Source organism: Gavia stellata, chromosome 11, assembly GCF_030936135.1.
Source record: "Gavia stellata isolate bGavSte3 chromosome 11, bGavSte3.hap2, whole genome shotgun sequence".
NCBI classification, from domain to species: Eukaryota; Metazoa; Chordata; class Aves; order Gaviiformes; family Gaviidae; genus Gavia; species Gavia stellata.
This window is the reverse complement of record NC_082604.1, coordinates 11,790,457-11,807,767: the sequence shown is the minus strand read 5'-3', so window position 1 is coordinate 11,807,767 and position 17,311 is coordinate 11,790,457. Positions and strand designations below refer to the sequence as shown.

At 38.8% G+C, this 17,311-nt stretch overlaps 1 protein-coding gene across 1 annotated transcript in view; it reads right to left on the bottom strand.

The window, feature by feature from the left end:
- The window catches only part of COL4A3 (collagen type IV alpha 3 chain), a 53,798-nt gene that overhangs the window by 1,414 nt on the left and 35,073 nt on the right, over positions 1-17,311 (bottom strand). The window contains exons 34-50 of the mRNA XM_059822845.1: positions 17,088-17,222; positions 16,272-16,370; positions 14,665-14,754; positions 14,131-14,270; positions 10,835-10,961; positions 10,482-10,562; positions 9,370-9,468; positions 8,331-8,381; positions 7,143-7,328; positions 6,444-6,574; positions 5,925-5,997; positions 4,504-4,575; positions 4,263-4,382; positions 3,228-3,326; positions 2,423-2,635; positions 1,594-1,771; positions 426-540 (exon numbers count right to left, since the gene is read on the bottom strand). Coding sequence (XP_059678828.1) covers positions 426-540; positions 1,594-1,771; positions 2,423-2,635; positions 3,228-3,326; positions 4,263-4,382; positions 4,504-4,575; positions 5,925-5,997; positions 6,444-6,574; positions 7,143-7,328; positions 8,331-8,381; positions 9,370-9,468; positions 10,482-10,562; positions 10,835-10,961; positions 14,131-14,270; positions 14,665-14,754; positions 16,272-16,370; positions 17,088-17,222 — 2,009 coding nt within the window. The remainder of the gene's footprint in view (positions 1-425; positions 541-1,593; positions 1,772-2,422; positions 2,636-3,227; positions 3,327-4,262; positions 4,383-4,503; positions 4,576-5,924; positions 5,998-6,443; positions 6,575-7,142; positions 7,329-8,330; positions 8,382-9,369; positions 9,469-10,481; positions 10,563-10,834; positions 10,962-14,130; positions 14,271-14,664; positions 14,755-16,271; positions 16,371-17,087; positions 17,223-17,311) is intronic.

Sequence of the window (17,311 nt, the reverse complement as noted above, 5' to 3'; positions counted from 1 at the left end):
CTTTCTGTGGAGTTCAGCCCCAAGATCTGATTTATAAAAGAACTCCCTGGCATGGAAGTGGGTCAGTTATTTCTGTGTATATGTGTTCAGGACTGGTTTAACAACTCCATTCCCCAAACCTGTTTCCTAGATCTTAGCGTACACATGAAAATGAGAGCATGCAGTTATTTTTGTGACTAAAATCCTATGGTTCTCCTTTCGTCTTTTTCCCTTTTCCTCCTGCCACCTATTTTTGAGGACAGATCAAAATAGTTGTTCCTATGTTTCTGGCACTGAATAAGAGTTAATAGAATTACTGTCTACCTCTTGGCAAAGGAAGAAAAAAATAATTTAACAATTATTAAGAAACTGAGCTATGAGCAGATGAAAATGCCAATGAAAGTGATAGGACATAAAATTAATAATTCAGGTCTTTATATCCTTACCATAACAAAAGAGAAACCCTTCCAGAGAGATATCCAGCCTTCTGGACATGCAGGAACTACAGTTGTTTGGCTGTGAACTGCTATAACCATTGCAGCCCCTTCACAGACAACACACCTGTACAAAGAAATGCACATGCAATCAGTGCAGATATGAGGGAAAACATGAAAGCAGACAAAAATTGTATCTTCTAGGATAGCAGCTACCTAATGGCGGCACTTACTATAAATGTTATAACTTACACAGGTTTTCTTTGTTTAATGAGGCGATAAGGTATTTGGGTTACCTTCAATTTACTTGCTTTGCAATTGCTTTGCCATGTCTACTAGTAACACCAGGCAAAAACTGGTATAAGATGGGAATTAGTTCCAGAACATTTGAGCTTCCTAATTTTGCCTTTACTGAAGTAACAAGCTAAATTTTACCCTCTTCATGTGCTCACTACTTTATGTTGTTATGGTTTAGATCAAAGTTCTGTACCTTTATTTGCTAAGATTAGAAAAAGTAATCTTTATTTCCTAAATGAAGAAACTATGAAGCTGAGCTACTAGACTGCAATAACTGGGTAGGGCAGGCTAGAAGACAAGTGTGCAAAACTTGCCTTCCCATCTTTCATTTTGCTACTCTTGGTCTCTTCCATGCTTTTAGAGCTTTTCCTCTTAAGATGCTCTTCATCCTTCTCAGCTGTTCTAAAGCAACTAGAAAGGGCCACATTTGCACAAGGGTGTTTCATAGCAGAGAACCTTCAGCCCCAACTTACCGTGTTCTTTGCCAACTACAGTAAATGTATCACACATAATTGAAAGCAAAACTTGATTTGCACCGTATTCCAAATAGTGAACCTGTCTATTTCATTTTAGTCTGCCTCTGATATACACAACAATAAGTTTAAAAAAAAAATATCACTGCAATCAGTAGGATTGTGTTCCATCTTCTCATGTCAGCTATGCAGATTAATCCCTGTGGTGGGACCCTAGCTTTAATCTAACTTTTCTTAGAGTGTCACTGAATAGCTGACATACTCAGGTGAGTAATCAAAAATCAGGTGGTTAAAAACAGTGCTTGTACTGGCTGAGATGGGCAGATCTTTGCCCAAGATTTGCCGTTCAAAACAATTTATGATGTCTTTGTGATCCCAGGCCAGAAGAGCTAAAATTCTTATACTCTTACCTGCTTATATGGGGCTCCAGTGCCCTGCCAGAAATCGGTGCCATGTCTACTGGCATTACTGCTGCAGTTGACAGCCAGTATGAATAGTCATTGCGAGAAGCAAAACTACAAACATCATTGGTGTTACAGAATAAGAATGGCATGGTGGTAAATCTCTGCAAGCAGCTACCAGCTGTTCCTAAAAGACAAAAGAGGAGAGGTTTGTGACAGATAGGAGCTTATATTTAGTATGATGAACAGAAGAGGCACATCATGGCATCCAATCTACTTAAGCGAGAATTAAAATGCTAACTTCAAAGAGAGAAGTGTCTGTACAGTGGAATTATCCAAAAGCAAAATGCTTATGGTATATATAAAAATAGGTATATAAAAAATATGAGCTAAGAACAAGATCTGTTAAAATAGTAATATCTTCTTGAATGGTATCGGTCCTTGACACAGTGGCAGGGATTCAGCTACTTAAACAAAAGCTTCTGGTGCCATTTTTGACACCCTAAAGCATCCTATTTGGTCTCCAGAAAAGCAAGATTCTCTCTCAGATCCTGTGTTGTTACTGTCAGCCCTATGCAGATATTGTGAACATTTATACTAGACATCTATCTGTAAGTAACTGAATTCCTCCTCAAACATGTCTAGGGATAGCAAAAAGGGAATATAGGAGTGCAGGAAAGAAAGTTGTCTTTCAAGCCACAATTCCTGAATTGACTCTAGAGACTGATGGTTGAAACATCGGTTCATCTCGGACGCTTACTGTGAGTTTGGTTTCATAACAACTTAGCATTACTGGACTCTAAAGAAAATAATCTGAAAATTTTTACCAATACAGTACCAAGATCTTGTCCATGTGCTCGTTCATTTCCTTGCACAAAAAGCAGCGAATAGCCAACATAGATTTGCGATGTCCCATGTGGGCATGAAGGAATCTTTGTTGATTGACTATGCCGGGTAAAGATAAAACCTCCTCTTGTTGGACCAGCGATGATAGTACCTGGTGATCCAGGTGACCCCTGTAGACCTGGAAAGCCAATCAGTCCAGGTTGTCCTTTGGAGGAGAAAGAAATATGACTGCAAATATTATAATTTTGTTTGAATTTTTACTTTATTTAAATTAGTGGAACCACTTGAAAACTGACAAAAAAATTATCAATAAGAAGATAAAACTTCAAAATTTGTAGTATTTGTTGCTAGATGTATTAACTCCTTCAGACCTAGTTCAGGTAGCTTTACATTGCACAGTTTCATGGAATAGTGAAGTATTTTAAAGAACCATGGCCATTTTTACCAAAAAAGTTGTAAAGTAAAAACATTTTATGGTGACTAAATAAAAATACTTAGTTCTATTTTGATGTCATAAAAAGGCACACTGATACCTAAGGATTTCAAGTGGATAAATGTGATTAATAACAAAGGAGCACAGTCAAGGCATATTTTTGTAAATTATTATTTCAGTTGTGAACATGCATCGCATCTGTTAAAAGTTAAGAATGTGCTTACATGTTCTTGTCGCCTTAAAGCTACTGTAAATGTTACAGTATCTCAATACATGCAAGAAGAAGGATTTAAAGAAATCAGGAATACAGTTTTTCTGTAAATTCAGTAGTAGCAGCCAAACAGAGATGTCTGCTTCCCTTTACCTCTTTGTCCTGGAAATCCCCTGTCTCCTTTTGGTCCAGGCAGTCCTGGTTGACCTGGATGACCAAAACTTCCTGGTAGACCTTTTACTCCTTTAGGACCTAAATTGTAATCAAGAAAAAACCCAGAATCATATAGCAGTAGCTATTCTAGATTTTAATATTTGTTAATAAATAAAGTTAAAATCCCCACGTAAATGTTAGAATAAAAACATCAGCGTGAATTTACTAAGTTTTGAGACTGTCTGTAGTGTTACTGTCACCATATTTCCTATCAGGAAGATTACAAGGAAATATTGGATGTATTGCAGAAAAATATTATTCTCATAAGAAATGTTTACAGAAACCAAAGCAAATAGCTTTTTCTTTTAGCATGTGTCATACAATAGAAATATTTCAAAAATATAGTAACAGGCCATAATCGTCTTCGTCACAGTTTGTAATTCTATAAATAATGCAGGTCCTTTGTAAAACAACTTTAAGGAAAGTGTAAAAGAACAATTCATTGGTGTCTGCTTTGTTATGCTGGAGGCAACTGTCATTCCTGAGTGGGGCATGACTTCTGGCAAGCCTGCTCCCCTGAGGAGCTCCATTTCTCAATGGAGAAGTAGCCAGCCTCTTCTTTCCCTTCCCACCCCCTGACTATGACAGACACAATCTCTTTGTAGCACATCTAGAGTACTTCTATTTTGTATGGTAATTTCCCCCCCAAAATGGCAAACATCCTGAGCATGGTTCTGGTTGTATGAAAATGGTGAATGTTTTGATCCAAGATTACTTTTTATTCCATTATTTTGCTTAGGCTTATGTTGAGGGAGAAACTTACTCACTCACTCACTGCGAGGGTAGAGGGCAGATGGAATGGGACAGGTTATAAATACAAGATTGTTAACAAGGTACAAAGAGCTATTTTTAAATACAGAGAGGTATTTTTAAAGATGTGTCAATTTTTTATGCCGAAGCATGTTTTCCCACCAAACCAAAATGTTCCACTAAGCAGCACACATAAACATGTATGGAGATGAAAATATAAACTACCTTGTAGTCCAGGAATCCCCTGAATTCCTTGATCACCTGGTGTTCCTGGGATTCCTGGCAGTCCAGGAGGACCCTTGCTTCCTGGGATGGAGAATATTCTCCCAGGGACTCCAGGTGGACCTAGCAGCAAAAATACAATGAAGAGCTATTGCTTTTTATTAAAAGAAAGCAAACAAACTACAAAACAAAACAAACAAATCAACCTAAGTCAGCTGGTATTAGAATGAGAAAGGCTGGTTACCCTGCTGGCCCTTTGGTCCCCTTGGCCCTTCTGCACCTTGTGGTCCAGCGGGTCCTTGATTACCCTTTTCTCCTAAAAAAGAAGATTGGAGGTAAGTCTGTCTGGTTTAAAATGTCAAAACAACCATTAAAGTTTCAGAGGCTTATGTAAGAGTCCTGCATGATCCATGCAACCTTCCCAAAGAGTAACACAGCCTGTAGACTCGTATGAAATGCAAAAGGAGACTTCTATATCTCTGCTGTTACTGTATAATTTATAGGCCAAGTGCAGCCAGTTTATAGGATGTTTCCATGCCTATCTTCATGTAACGGCTGGTCCCACAAACCTAGCTTGAAATCTCAACTTTAGACTATGTCCTTTTATCTTACGTGTTTTTGCCACTGAGTTTGCAGGTCAAGTGCTGCCTTCAGTGATGCTGTGCAATTCAACTCCCTTTAAACACTACTGTCAGTTATGCTGATGGCTGTTAGGAGGGTTGTATAGTTTTTCAAGTGTTTGACACTTAATAAGCAATTCTTTTCACTGTGCAAAATACGAGGTTACATCCATATTACTCTCCACAGCTCTGCTGGAAATAAAAAAAAAAAAAAAGTATTTTTATCATCAAGTCAGGAGACTTGACTGACTATGCCATGAAATGAGAGCTTTTTGCTTAAGAAAGTATAATTACTGTCTGTACGGTGACTTTTCAAATGAGAACCACTTTAAAATACACAATAATTAGCATGGAACACAAACCAGTAGGTTAAACAGGTAATGACAATTTTGTGTCACTGTAAATCATGTAATTGAAAAAAGAGAATATTGGAATAATATACACATATATCAGATTTAAATCACTAGAAAAATGTCTAAATTAAAAGGATTTTTAGCCAGCTACTGATCCAACTAACCCTCAGGAATATGAAATTAATTAAGCCAATACATATAACAGTTCATCTGCTGATAAACTGGTAAATTAGATTATAACTGGGACTATTCTTACACCAAACAGAGGACCCAGTGCTCTGTGTTGTAATTATAATTAAATGCTCTGGAGTTCTGTAGCTAAGAGGTTGCCAAAAAGTCACATCTTCTAGCAGTGGTGTGGCATTTCTAATTAGCAGACTCAGTCCCAAAGTCCTTACACATTATAGTCACTAAGGACAAACTTGTTTTGAACTTGCCTGGAATGGAGGCCATTGAAGTTTCAGCCCTTCCTCACTTTAACATCAGTTTGGACACATCCATAGCATCTAACTCAAAGAACATGCTGTCTTCGTGAATGCTTTCGTTTATAGCTGACCTACACCCTGCTTTTGATGGAAAAACTTGATGTTTCTAGGACCACACCCAGTACTATTACACACATACTATTATAATGCAACATGTAAATTATTGTATTTGGCACACAGATGTGTATGTAATAAATACATGAATACCTTTTACACCTGGAAATCCAAGAAATCCAGGGTCCCCTCTAGCACCAGGATAACCTGATCGACCTTCTATTCCCTGCAAATCAGATAATACCAGTAATAAACAGGAAGCAGCATCTGTACGCTATGAAGTACATTTTCTTTTTGTTCAGAATATTCAAAGCATTATGTTCACAGAATATGCTACAACTAGAATTATCTGTTCCATTTGTGAGCATATTAGAAATATTCATATCATTGTTAATATTATTCTGTAATGCAGAATGGCCAAGGAAATTCACAATAATTTCTTTTTGGTCCACTTAAGTCCATAAAAACTGCTTTTCATATTCATTTTAATATTTTTCCTCTATTACAAGTTTTTTTGTGAGTATGTGGGTTTTTTTTGTTTTGGTTTGTTGGGTGGGTTTTTTTTTCTGTGTGTTTTTTTTTTTTTTTTAAAAACTTGTCCTGGGTGCTATTTTCATGGTAAGAGCAAAATTAACAATGGAGTAAGAAACAAGCAATATTCCTTTCACTTACTTTTGGACCGGGAGGACCAATGTCGCCAGCTGGGCCTGTTGGCCCTGGTATGCCATCTGCCCCTCTAACACCTTTGCTTCCTTTTATGCTGGCAGTGGGAAGACCAGGAGGCCCTGGAAAACCGGGAGCACCTGTACAGAAACATCAGAGTAAGTAAAGACTACTGCCAACAGCATTTCACATACATTACATGCAATGCAGTACAACATTCAATGACTCTGTAACGGTACTCATGTTTACCACCTCAGTGATTCCCAAGGAAATATACCTACCCATTTTAAAAAAAACCAACTCATTTTTCCTAGCCTGCTAATTTAATCTGAGATCAGACCTGAGTTCTTGCAGTACTCTATAGCACTACAGTTTTTTGAATATCCTCCAGTTGTAGTTATGCCTGTAATCACACTCAAGCTATCTCACTTTGGATCTCAGCTGCCCTGCAGACCACATCGGAAGAAAGAAAATAATGCAATCAAGTGGACTGCAAAGCTTAGCATTATTTTAATTTACATCACGCTGCATAGACCATCATGGTGTTTGCAATGGTAACATTGCATTAATTGGTAAAGAAACTACCTGTTTAATTATGAAGCTGTCTTGGAGGAAGACCCCTTTCAACCTTGAGTTCTGGACAGGCTGAATTCTGCTTTCAATTATTGGCATATCATTTCAGATAAATAAGGAGTTATAACAACACACCTGGTCTTCCATCTGCACCAGCAATACCTCTGTTCCCTTTTTGGCCAGTAATTGCCATGCCTGTTGCACCTTGAAATCCAGGTAACCCCACTAAGCCAGGCGGTCCAATGGGTCCTTGATCACCCTGATGGCCTTTCATACCTGGTGGCCCAGGAAAACCAGGCAGTCCCATGTCCCCTTTGATTCCTGCAAAGTATAAGTATTACATATGGGGAGAGCTGTCAAAGATGGTAAGATGATGTGACTACACAGAATATGTGCATTTACTATACGGCAAAGGTGGAATTCAGCCTTTGTTTTTAGCATGGAGAAGTCCCCAAAGCCACCTTGCTACTGTAAAGCAAAATAGTTATGAGAAGAGAGGACTCACTGCAAGGTAGTGTACACATCACTTTTCTTTTTTTCTTTTTTTAATTTTTTGTTTTAAAAACTCCACTGCAGAGATTGATCATACAAAGAATAAACTTGAGAGGAGGGTAGAAAGACCAGAGCAGGGAATATTTCTTGATGCATGAGTAGAAGAAATGCTTCTTTGAACATCAGAACTGGCTATTCTTTTAAACTAAATCCCAGCTAAAAGCATCAATATGAGTACAATAAAATAAGAGAACACTCCAAAAGTGTATTGTTCTATGGTTGATCTTAGAGTGTATGATCTATATATGGAGGGTATGAAGAGAGATTTTTTTTTTTTAAAGTAAAGCAAGTCAATGGATTTCTACCAGTACTAGAAATGCAATGCAAGACCTAAAAAATGGGAAGAGTCCCCTCAGTCAACTGTTCATCAACATAAAAGGGGAGATGAACAAAATTAAAGTGCAATCACTGTAGCTTTCTTACAGTATGCTTAGTATTCAGCAGCAGCATCTGTTTTCATCAGAACATACTCTGTTGATCAAATTATGTATCAAAATAAAATTTCAAAAGCTGTAGATCATGTATATCACCTTCACAAAACCATAGAAGTTAGCTTCTTCATTTCCCTTTTACAAGAGTCTTAACTTTACAAGCAGAAACTCTTGACATTTAATGTATAGCACCAAATCATTGATCAAAAGCACAGATTCACTCTTGATTTCCTCTGACATTCTTAGTGCCATTTCAAGCATCCAAAAGCAGGAGGCAACATAAAGATGGTAATTCTGGTATTTAAAAATTAAGCTTTTGCTTTCTGGAAAGACAACTCACCCCTACGACCAGGAATACCTCGAAGGCCAGGGATTCCTCTCCCTGGTGCTCCTATAAAATATTAGGTCACGTTATACTCAAAGTCCTGAATAATTGTTAGAAAACATCATAGTTGTCTAATATTTCATACATTTCTTCACAATTCACTGAAGCAAAACATAAATTTTAGTTAAATGTAAAACATAATTTATTGGTTATTTCCATTTCTTCTATCCGGAAATACAAATTGAATTTGTAAGTTTTTCTTTATAGTAGGAACTCGTATTGATAAATCATATTTGAGGTACATTCTACAATAAGCAGCTTTGCCTTTTTTCATAGGAAAAAGAATGGAAGAATAATCCGCATTTAAGTTAGTTACTGAGAAAAATAAAGGAAGAAATGTAAATACCTAAAAAAGAAAATACATTAACAGTGATTACTTCAAACTTAATATGAAAAGTCTTAATAAATACTATGAATGCCTTCTCAGTATCCTCTTTATACTAATATGCAAAGAAACATTTTCACTGTAAAATAATAAAACACTTTCTGTCAGAATTCAGTGGAGGACTAAATCTATCTGTGGACCTTGAGGACATCAGGAGTGACATTTAAATGAAAGATTTACAACCCAAGGGCCAGGTCACAGAAACCTTCACTATTCATGTAAGTAAACACTGTGATTCCTTTTATCTTATTTCCACATAAGAGGAGACTCCTTTAAAAGGATTTTGGTTCTTTTCATCCTTTGAGATTAAACCCATAGGACTGTTAACAGCAATACTTTGGCTCTTGCAGACATTAACATTTTTAGGGGAAGTTATGACAAATCACATGTATAATAGAGCAGTGACATATGCATTTGGGTTGTTAACAGCATGTACAACAATTACATAGAAAAACATGTGAATTATGTAAAAGTGAAAAACCTTCTACTTATAAACTTATCTTTGGCTCCACAGAAGCTCCTTATTAATCCTTCCCAAATAATCCTTGTCAGTTTAGCTAGGGAAAAAAACAATAGTAAAATAGAATGAAAATATTCCATTGGTGTTACCTGGTTCTCCCTTTACTCCTGCGGGACCAGGCATACCATCCTGACCTTGATTACCTCTTTCACCAACAAGTCCATTTTTTCCAGGGTCTCCAACAGCACCTGTGAATTATTATGGACCTCAACATCGTTTTCACTTCTATTATTTTGCATTTCAAAGGGAGAAGATGTGAGTCCCCCTTATTAAAATTTAATTAGTTCAGCTACTTCAAAGATAGATGGAACTGAATTGGTATATAAACATTTGTAAAGAGCAGCATATCATTTTTATTGATCTCACTGGACTTCAATGGATTTAACACCCCCACTATTTTCACAGGCAGTAACTTCCTGTCTTTCAAAAACATTTTCGGACCCTGCTTTTGATTTAACCCATGCTGGTGGGAATCCATACAGGCAACGTGGTTTCTCTCTCTGGCTTTATTACAAATTCAAGCTTTCTCTATACAGGGAGTAGCTTCTGATCTTTACTAACTCTGCTGTTAAGTCAGTGCAAGTTCACTAAGGTCTATAAAACCACAACAACATCACTTTGATGAGGATCTCCAAATATAAGAGCATTCAGTGCTCTTTTTGAAGGCAATGACTGGCACTCACTTTAATAAAATCTGCATTGCATACCTCTCTGTTGCTGCATATTTACACATTCCCCCTTATTTATATTTTGAACAGTTTGATCTTTTCTATTGCTTTAACAAACAACTGCAACTCTGTCCCCTCTTTCCACTCTACTTCATTTTCTTCTCCTCCTCGTCTAGCTACATCTTAATTTATTATTCTCTTTTAGGAGGTAGAACAAGCTTTTCTTACAATTGTGTGGATATCACATCTTGAGACCTCTGGATGAAAAAAAAAAAAGGCAAAAACCTTTACAATAGAGAGACAAAATTAAAACCTCTTGCTTCTGCTGAACTGATAACATTGAAAACAGGCTGTTAAAGACCTTAGCTGAAATCAAAGAAGGCAAACAAAGCCTTGAACTAACATAAACAGAGACTGCAACTGCATCAGTTAAATTCTCAAAAGCTCAGAAGAACAAGAACATCAACTGCCTTGTTACAAAGAAAATAACAAACCAGGGGGCAGTGATTTGGGAGGGATGCTATATACCATACCGGGAGGGCCTGTAATGCCCTGTTGTCCTGGGCGGCCCTGCCGTCCTTTAACACCAGTATCTCCAGGAGGTCCAAGCTTCCCTGTAAGAAGAAAGAGTGTGGAAAAGGGAAAAAGGCATTATCACTAGATCCAGACTCACTCTGAGAACTTTGCTACCATTTCTTCTTGGGACAGCTGCGAAAGATCTCTAGTTGATGTAACCTAGCCTGTTGCACTGACTGCAAAGGAGCTGTTTAGGTTTACAGCAGGTGAATATAAATGTGCCAGCCCACAGGCACCCTGTGTAGTTTATTTAGAAATTATCTTCTAGAAGCATGTCAACATCTCACCACCCCTCCAAAACAAAACATACCTGGGATCCCTGCATCTCCAGTTTCCCCTCTGATCCCATGTGGTCCTGGTACTCCTTCATGTCCTGGGTAACCTTGGGATCCTTTTTCCCCTTTACTGCCCAAAGCTCCTGGGGTGCCTGGATCTCCCTGAGAAATAGCAGTTGCACACACACAGGTAAAGAATCACATTACATTAAATACATTACATTCCATATTTCAACTATAGAAAAATCATACGTAATTTTAAAGGTTAAGTAAGCGTATCACAGATTCACTAAAGTTGGAAAAGACCTGTAAGATCATCAAGTCCAACCATCAACCCAACACCACCATGCCCGCTAAGCCATGTCCCACAATGCTTTGTCCACACATTCCTTGAACGCCTCCAGTGATGGTGACTCCACCACCTCCCTGGGCAGCCTGTTCCAATGCTTCACCACACTCTCAGTAAAGAAATTTTTCCTAATATCCAGCCTAAACCTCTCCTGGCACAACTTGAGGCCATTTCCTCTTGTCCTGTCGCTGGTCACTTGGGAGGAGAGACCAACACCCACCTCTCTGCAACCCCCTTTCAGGTAATTGTAGAGAGTGATAAGGTCTCCCCTCAGCCTCCTCTTCTCCAAGGCTAAACAACCCCAGTTCCCTCAGCCGCTCTTCATAAGACTTGTGCTCCAGACCCCTCACCAGCTTCGCTGCCCTTCTCTGGGCATGCGCCAGCACCTCAATGTCTGTCTTGTAGGGAGGGGCCCAAAACTGAACACAGTATTCGAGGTGCAGCCTCACCAGTGCCGAGTACAGGGGCATGATCACTTCCCTACTCCTGCTGGCCACACTGTTTCTGATACAGGCCAGGATGCTGTTGGCCTTCTTGGCCACCTGGGCACACTGCTGGCTCATATTCAGCTGGCTGTCAATCCACACCCCCAGGTCCTTTTCTGCAGGGGAGCTTTCCAGCCACTCTTCCCTAAGCCTGTAGCGTTGCATTGGGGTTATTATGACCCAAGTGCAGAACTCGGCATTTGGCCTTGTTGAACCTCATCCAATTGGCCTGGGCCCATCAATCCAGCCTGTCCAGATCCCTCTGCAGAGCCTTCCTACCCTCGAGCAGATCAACACTCCCGCCCAACTTGGTGTCATCTGCAAACTTGCTGAGGGAGCACTCAAGCCCCTCATCTAGATCGTTGATAAATATATTAAACAAGACCGGCCCCAAAACTGAGCCCTGGGGGACCCTGCTTGTGACCGGCCACCAACTGGATTTCGCTCCATTCACAACTCTCTGGGCTCGGCTGTCCAGCCAGTTTTTAACCCAGCGAAGAGTGCACCTGTCTAAGCCACGAGCCGCCAGCTTCTCCAGGAGAATACTGTGGGAGACAGTGTCGAAGGCTTTACTAAAGTCCAGGTAGACAACATCCACAGCCTTCCCCTCATCCACTAGGCGGGTCACCTGGTCATAGGAGATCAGGTTGGTCAAGCAGGACCTGCCTTTCATGAACCCGTGCTGTCTGGGCCTGATCCCTTGGTTGTCCTGCATGTTCCCTGTGAGCGCCCTCAAGATGAATCTCTCCATAATCTTCCCCCGCACCAAGGTCAGGCTGACAGGCCTGTAGTTCCCCGGATCCTCCTTCCAGCCCTTCTTGTAGATGGGCATCACATTGGCAAGCCTCCAGTCGTCTGGGACCTCCCTTGTTAACCAGGACTGTTGATAAATGATGGAAAGTGGCTTGGCAAGCTCCTCCGCCAGCTCCCTCAGTACCCTTGGGTGGATGCCATCAGGCCCCATAGACTTGTGAGTGTCCAGGTGGTGTAGCAGGTCACCAACTGCTTCCTCCTGGATCATGGGGAGTTTATTTTGCACTCCATCCTGGTCTTCCAGCGCAGGGAGCTGGATACCCTGAGGATACCTGCTGTGGCTATTAAAGACTGAGGCAAAGAAGACATTAAGTACCTCAGCCTTTTCCTCATCCTTGGTGATAGTGTTCCCTCCTGCATCCAGTAAAGGACGGAGATGCTCCTTGGCTCTCTTTTTGTTGTTAATGTATTTGAAAGAACATTTTTTGTTATTCCTTATGACCATGGCCAGATTGAGCTCTAGCTGGGCTTTTGCCTTTCTAATTCCTTCTCTGCATGACCTAATGAGATCCTTATACTCTTCTTCAGTTGCCTGCCCCTTCTTCCAAAGGTGATAAACTCTCATTTTTTTCCTGAGTCTGAGCAAAAGCTCCCCGTTCAGCCAGGCCAGTCGTCTTCCCTGCCAGCTCTTCTTACAGCACGTGGAGACTGCCTGTTCCTGCGCCTTTAAGATTTCCTTCTTGAAGAACATCCAGCCTTCCTGGACCCCTTTGCCCAGGGGCAAATCATGGTTGAGTATGTGTAATCATGGTTCATTACGATTTTCAGACAAAAATCAAATTAGACTAATATGAAGTCTTCTGATAATACCACTAATACTGTAGACCTAGCCAAGAAAAAAAGATCTTTCTCTAATCTGTACTAATCAACTTCAGTCTTCAAATGTTTTCACCGGCACATGGACTTCCCTTCAATTTTATTCTCTTTTGATCCAAACATACATTCCTTACATAATATGCAGCTATGCAAAATACTAAAATGCATATTTTTCCTTGAATTCCTACTAACTTTCACGACAGTAATCTCATTGTGGCTACCCAGCTAATACAGAAAATAAACATAATGTAGACAGATTACAGGAGTTATAGTACAGTTTACAGCCTCAACCACATATTTCAGATAATCTCATATGTAAAAAGACTCCCAGTTCTTCAACAACCAGAATATGTAGAGAAAAATTGTACACAATTGTCCTTAGATACTGTTTTTTTCTTAGCAATATATTATGTTCAGTAATATATATTGTTAAGAAAAAAAAATCAATTCATCTTGTGTAATGATATTACTAGACTGTCAAAAACCAACAGTACAAGATCAGATTACAAAACTTTCACATTTGCTAACATTATGTTTTTCTGTACTTTTTAACATACAAGTATTCCTACTGCTGACTTTTTAACTGCAAGTCCTTGTTCTTAATGGATTAGCAACTTTTACAGAAACAAAGCTATTTCCAAGATGTTCTATCTTTCCAAATAAGAAATTCTTGTACCAAGAGAAAAAATGAAATGTAATGAACTCAAAAATTTCTCCTGAGTAATGACACAATAGGATTTTCACATTTTTTATCACTAACAAATCACCTACTTCTGCAAACTCTGCAGCTCCTGCTTACATGTTCTGTTTCTACAGTCAAAGGCTCTGCTTATTGCCTAATATGACAGTGTTTCCATTGCCTTTATACCTTTGGACCAGGTTCTCCTGGAGGCCCAGCAGATGGGTACCCAGGGTCTCCTTTGTCACCTGGAAAGCCACCATAGCCCAGTGGACCAGGGTCACCTGATGGTCCAGGAAAGCCTGGAGATCCTTTCTGTCCTTTTGGACCTGGAAAAATACAGATACTGATACCATTCTTAAAAGGATCATAATTGCATACCACACCTTGTGTTTTGTGAACTACTGCTTGTATATTCAGATATTCATTCTTCATTAAAGGTAAAGTAATTTACACAGCCAGTGATTTTATTTCTAAACACATTAAGAAGAGGTTCTTATACGTAACAATACATAAATTGAAGAAGTTATATTTCATTTAGAGAGAGGAAGAACTGCATTCTGCAAGTCAAGCAAATACTGGGGTGGTGAGAAGTCTATAGGTACTGCAAAGAATAAGTCCCAGTCTAAGTATTGTGTAGTGTGCTTACAGTAACTGCTCAGATCTGTGCAAATGCTTCTATACAGCTCTATGAATTTGTAATATGGCTTGATAGAAAATGACCTGGAATTCCCATGTTCCCTTTGTTTCCTGGTGCACCTGGAAATCCTTGTCCTCCAGGAATACCTGGAAGACCCATAAATCCTTTGACACCTGCAAGATGAAGAAATAAGTGTCATCTTCACATGGTCGCTTTAGACACTGAATGGCTGGCAGGCAGAGCTGTCATGAATACAGAATCCTCTACTGCACACCTTGTCATGGTATTTTATTATTCTATAAATCAACACGCAGCCAAAGTATAATAATTCTTCTTGCCTCTGCACAGATAAAATTATCATAATTGTTGCCAGAAAGTCAAGGAAATAACAAGCATCTTATGTATCAACATTAAAATGAAGGTTTGTGACTACAGCACTTGGGGGCGGCAACTGAAATATACTTTTGCAAATTTTGATCAAGATCATGAATTTGTATTTACGCCCTGGACTCTCCTTTCATTGTCCCCCTGAGTTCAGTCTGGTTTCTGGGCATGTCACAGTCACATTATTACTTACTCATTATGCACTTCTCATGACTAGTATACTCAAGAGCTTTTCCTTATACGGCTTAGGCACTTTTTCCCCCACTCACTTAACTTTAGCTTAATTTAGCTAAATTAGCATTCAGTTTAACGACTACAAGATCTAGTTGCATCTAAAATGTCCAGATATTTAAATTCCAGGGTACTAGCAATGAACATTTAGGCAGGTGAGGTCTTATTTTCTTCCATAAAAAGTGAGTGAGTAGTGGACCTTCTGCAGTTTTTCCTGTGATGGCTACAGTGCAATGACTACAAAGGATGTTAATGACAGAATATAGCAGTGATGCTGTAATGACATATAGCATGGGTAATTGCCATCATGAGAAGAGCCACTGTGAATACAAGTTTAAAATTATTTCTAACTGTCACCGTTTTTATGTGTCTAATTATAGTATCATGGTTTTCTAGAAATAAGTTATCTCAAATCAAAAATACAGAATACAGAGAAGTAAAGATGTTTTATTAGCATTAATTTGAAAAAACAGATGTATTGTCTCACTCAAGGGTCAACATGTATCATTATGTATGATGTTATGGTAATGGCAGAGTAAAACTTTGTGAAATGGCTTAGGCAGGTTTTTTAAGTCTGCTTTTCACTGAAGACCTGGTAACTTTCAAAATATAAGCCAAACATGCAGGCTTTGAAAAGGGAAATAGAATCAATCTGAAATTAAAAAAAAGCTTCTGAAATATTTTTGTGCACAATTGTAATGTTCCTATTTTAGAATTCTTACTTTTTTCCATAATACTGGGAATTCACACTTCACTTCTATAAATACCAATTTTTATTCATTGGCATCATCAGCTTTTAGATTTTTAAGTTATTAGTATTCAGGATTTAATATTATTTGTTACTTATCACCCCAAACAATGTTCTATAATTGGAAGGAAACAAAGAATCATTTGGTGGTAGCTGCTGTGATTTTCAAATAGCAGCTTTTGAAATCGCTCAGTTTCAGAATTCTCAGAAAGAGTTAACACAGAGAATGTAGTGCTGCTGCCGGAGCAGAGTTTATGTCTAGCATTGAGGTAATATTACCTCTACCCTCCACATAATACAGTAATTTTCAATATACATATTCCATACCTGGTAGACCAGGTATTCCTTCAGACCCTTCAAGACCTGGGGGACCTTGCATACCGGCATCTCCTTTTTCTCCTCTTAGACCCACTCTTCCTTGAACTCCTAAAACAAAGTTTCATTAAAAAAAATACTCTAAGATGTTGTTTTGCAATAAGTTTTATGTAAAGTTTAAAGTTTTATAACTCTTAAAACTAATGAAGCAGAAGTGCAGCATAGGATTTTCACTCTATGAACACAAACAAGCAAGACACAAGCTCACAGTTAATGCCTTCAGTATTTCTCATAGTGAGACAAAAGGAAGTTTCTGAAAGCTTCCACAGGAAAATGTCTACACAAAAAGCCAGACAGTGTTACGCATGTACAACTCATATACAGAGAGTCTATATTGATATTGCAAACAAAGGAATTCTTCTGACAGTCAAGTATTCCTGAGCAGACTCAATTTCTTTGCAATCCAGTATCTAGTTGGTAAGCACAGCCATTTCTGTGCTCATGGGCTACTAAATGTGTAAAAACATGAGTGTATAGCATATATGTATAAGCCTCCTAGTACTATTGACATAGTAATACTGGTTTAAGATTATAGTAAGAGGTTTTTTAAGGAATACAGATTTGTTCAAATGGAAATAAATATTCAATGTAATATCCAACTATCCCATAAATAAAAAGGCAGTTACAGTGTACAGCAATAATTACTTCAAAGCCATGTGAATACTCTCAGTAGCAGAGTCAGTTTCTTCCATGTTTTAGAGTCCACTGGAACTGCAACATAGATGATAACCCTAAGTAGTTTCAAATGACAGAACAATGAATGTATACCTTTTAAGCCTTGTTCTCCTTTAGTCCCAATACCAACCAAGGTTTCAGATGGTCCAGGAAAACCTTTATCACCTGGTTCGCCTTTTGCTCCAAGAAACCCTTTTCTTCCCTTTAGTCCTGGAAAGCCGGAAGAACCTGCAAGAAAATACAATTAAATTTTCTGAAGAAACCTGACTAGATGATAGCATAAAGGAAGCAATGAAACTCCTGTCTTCAAGGGCAAC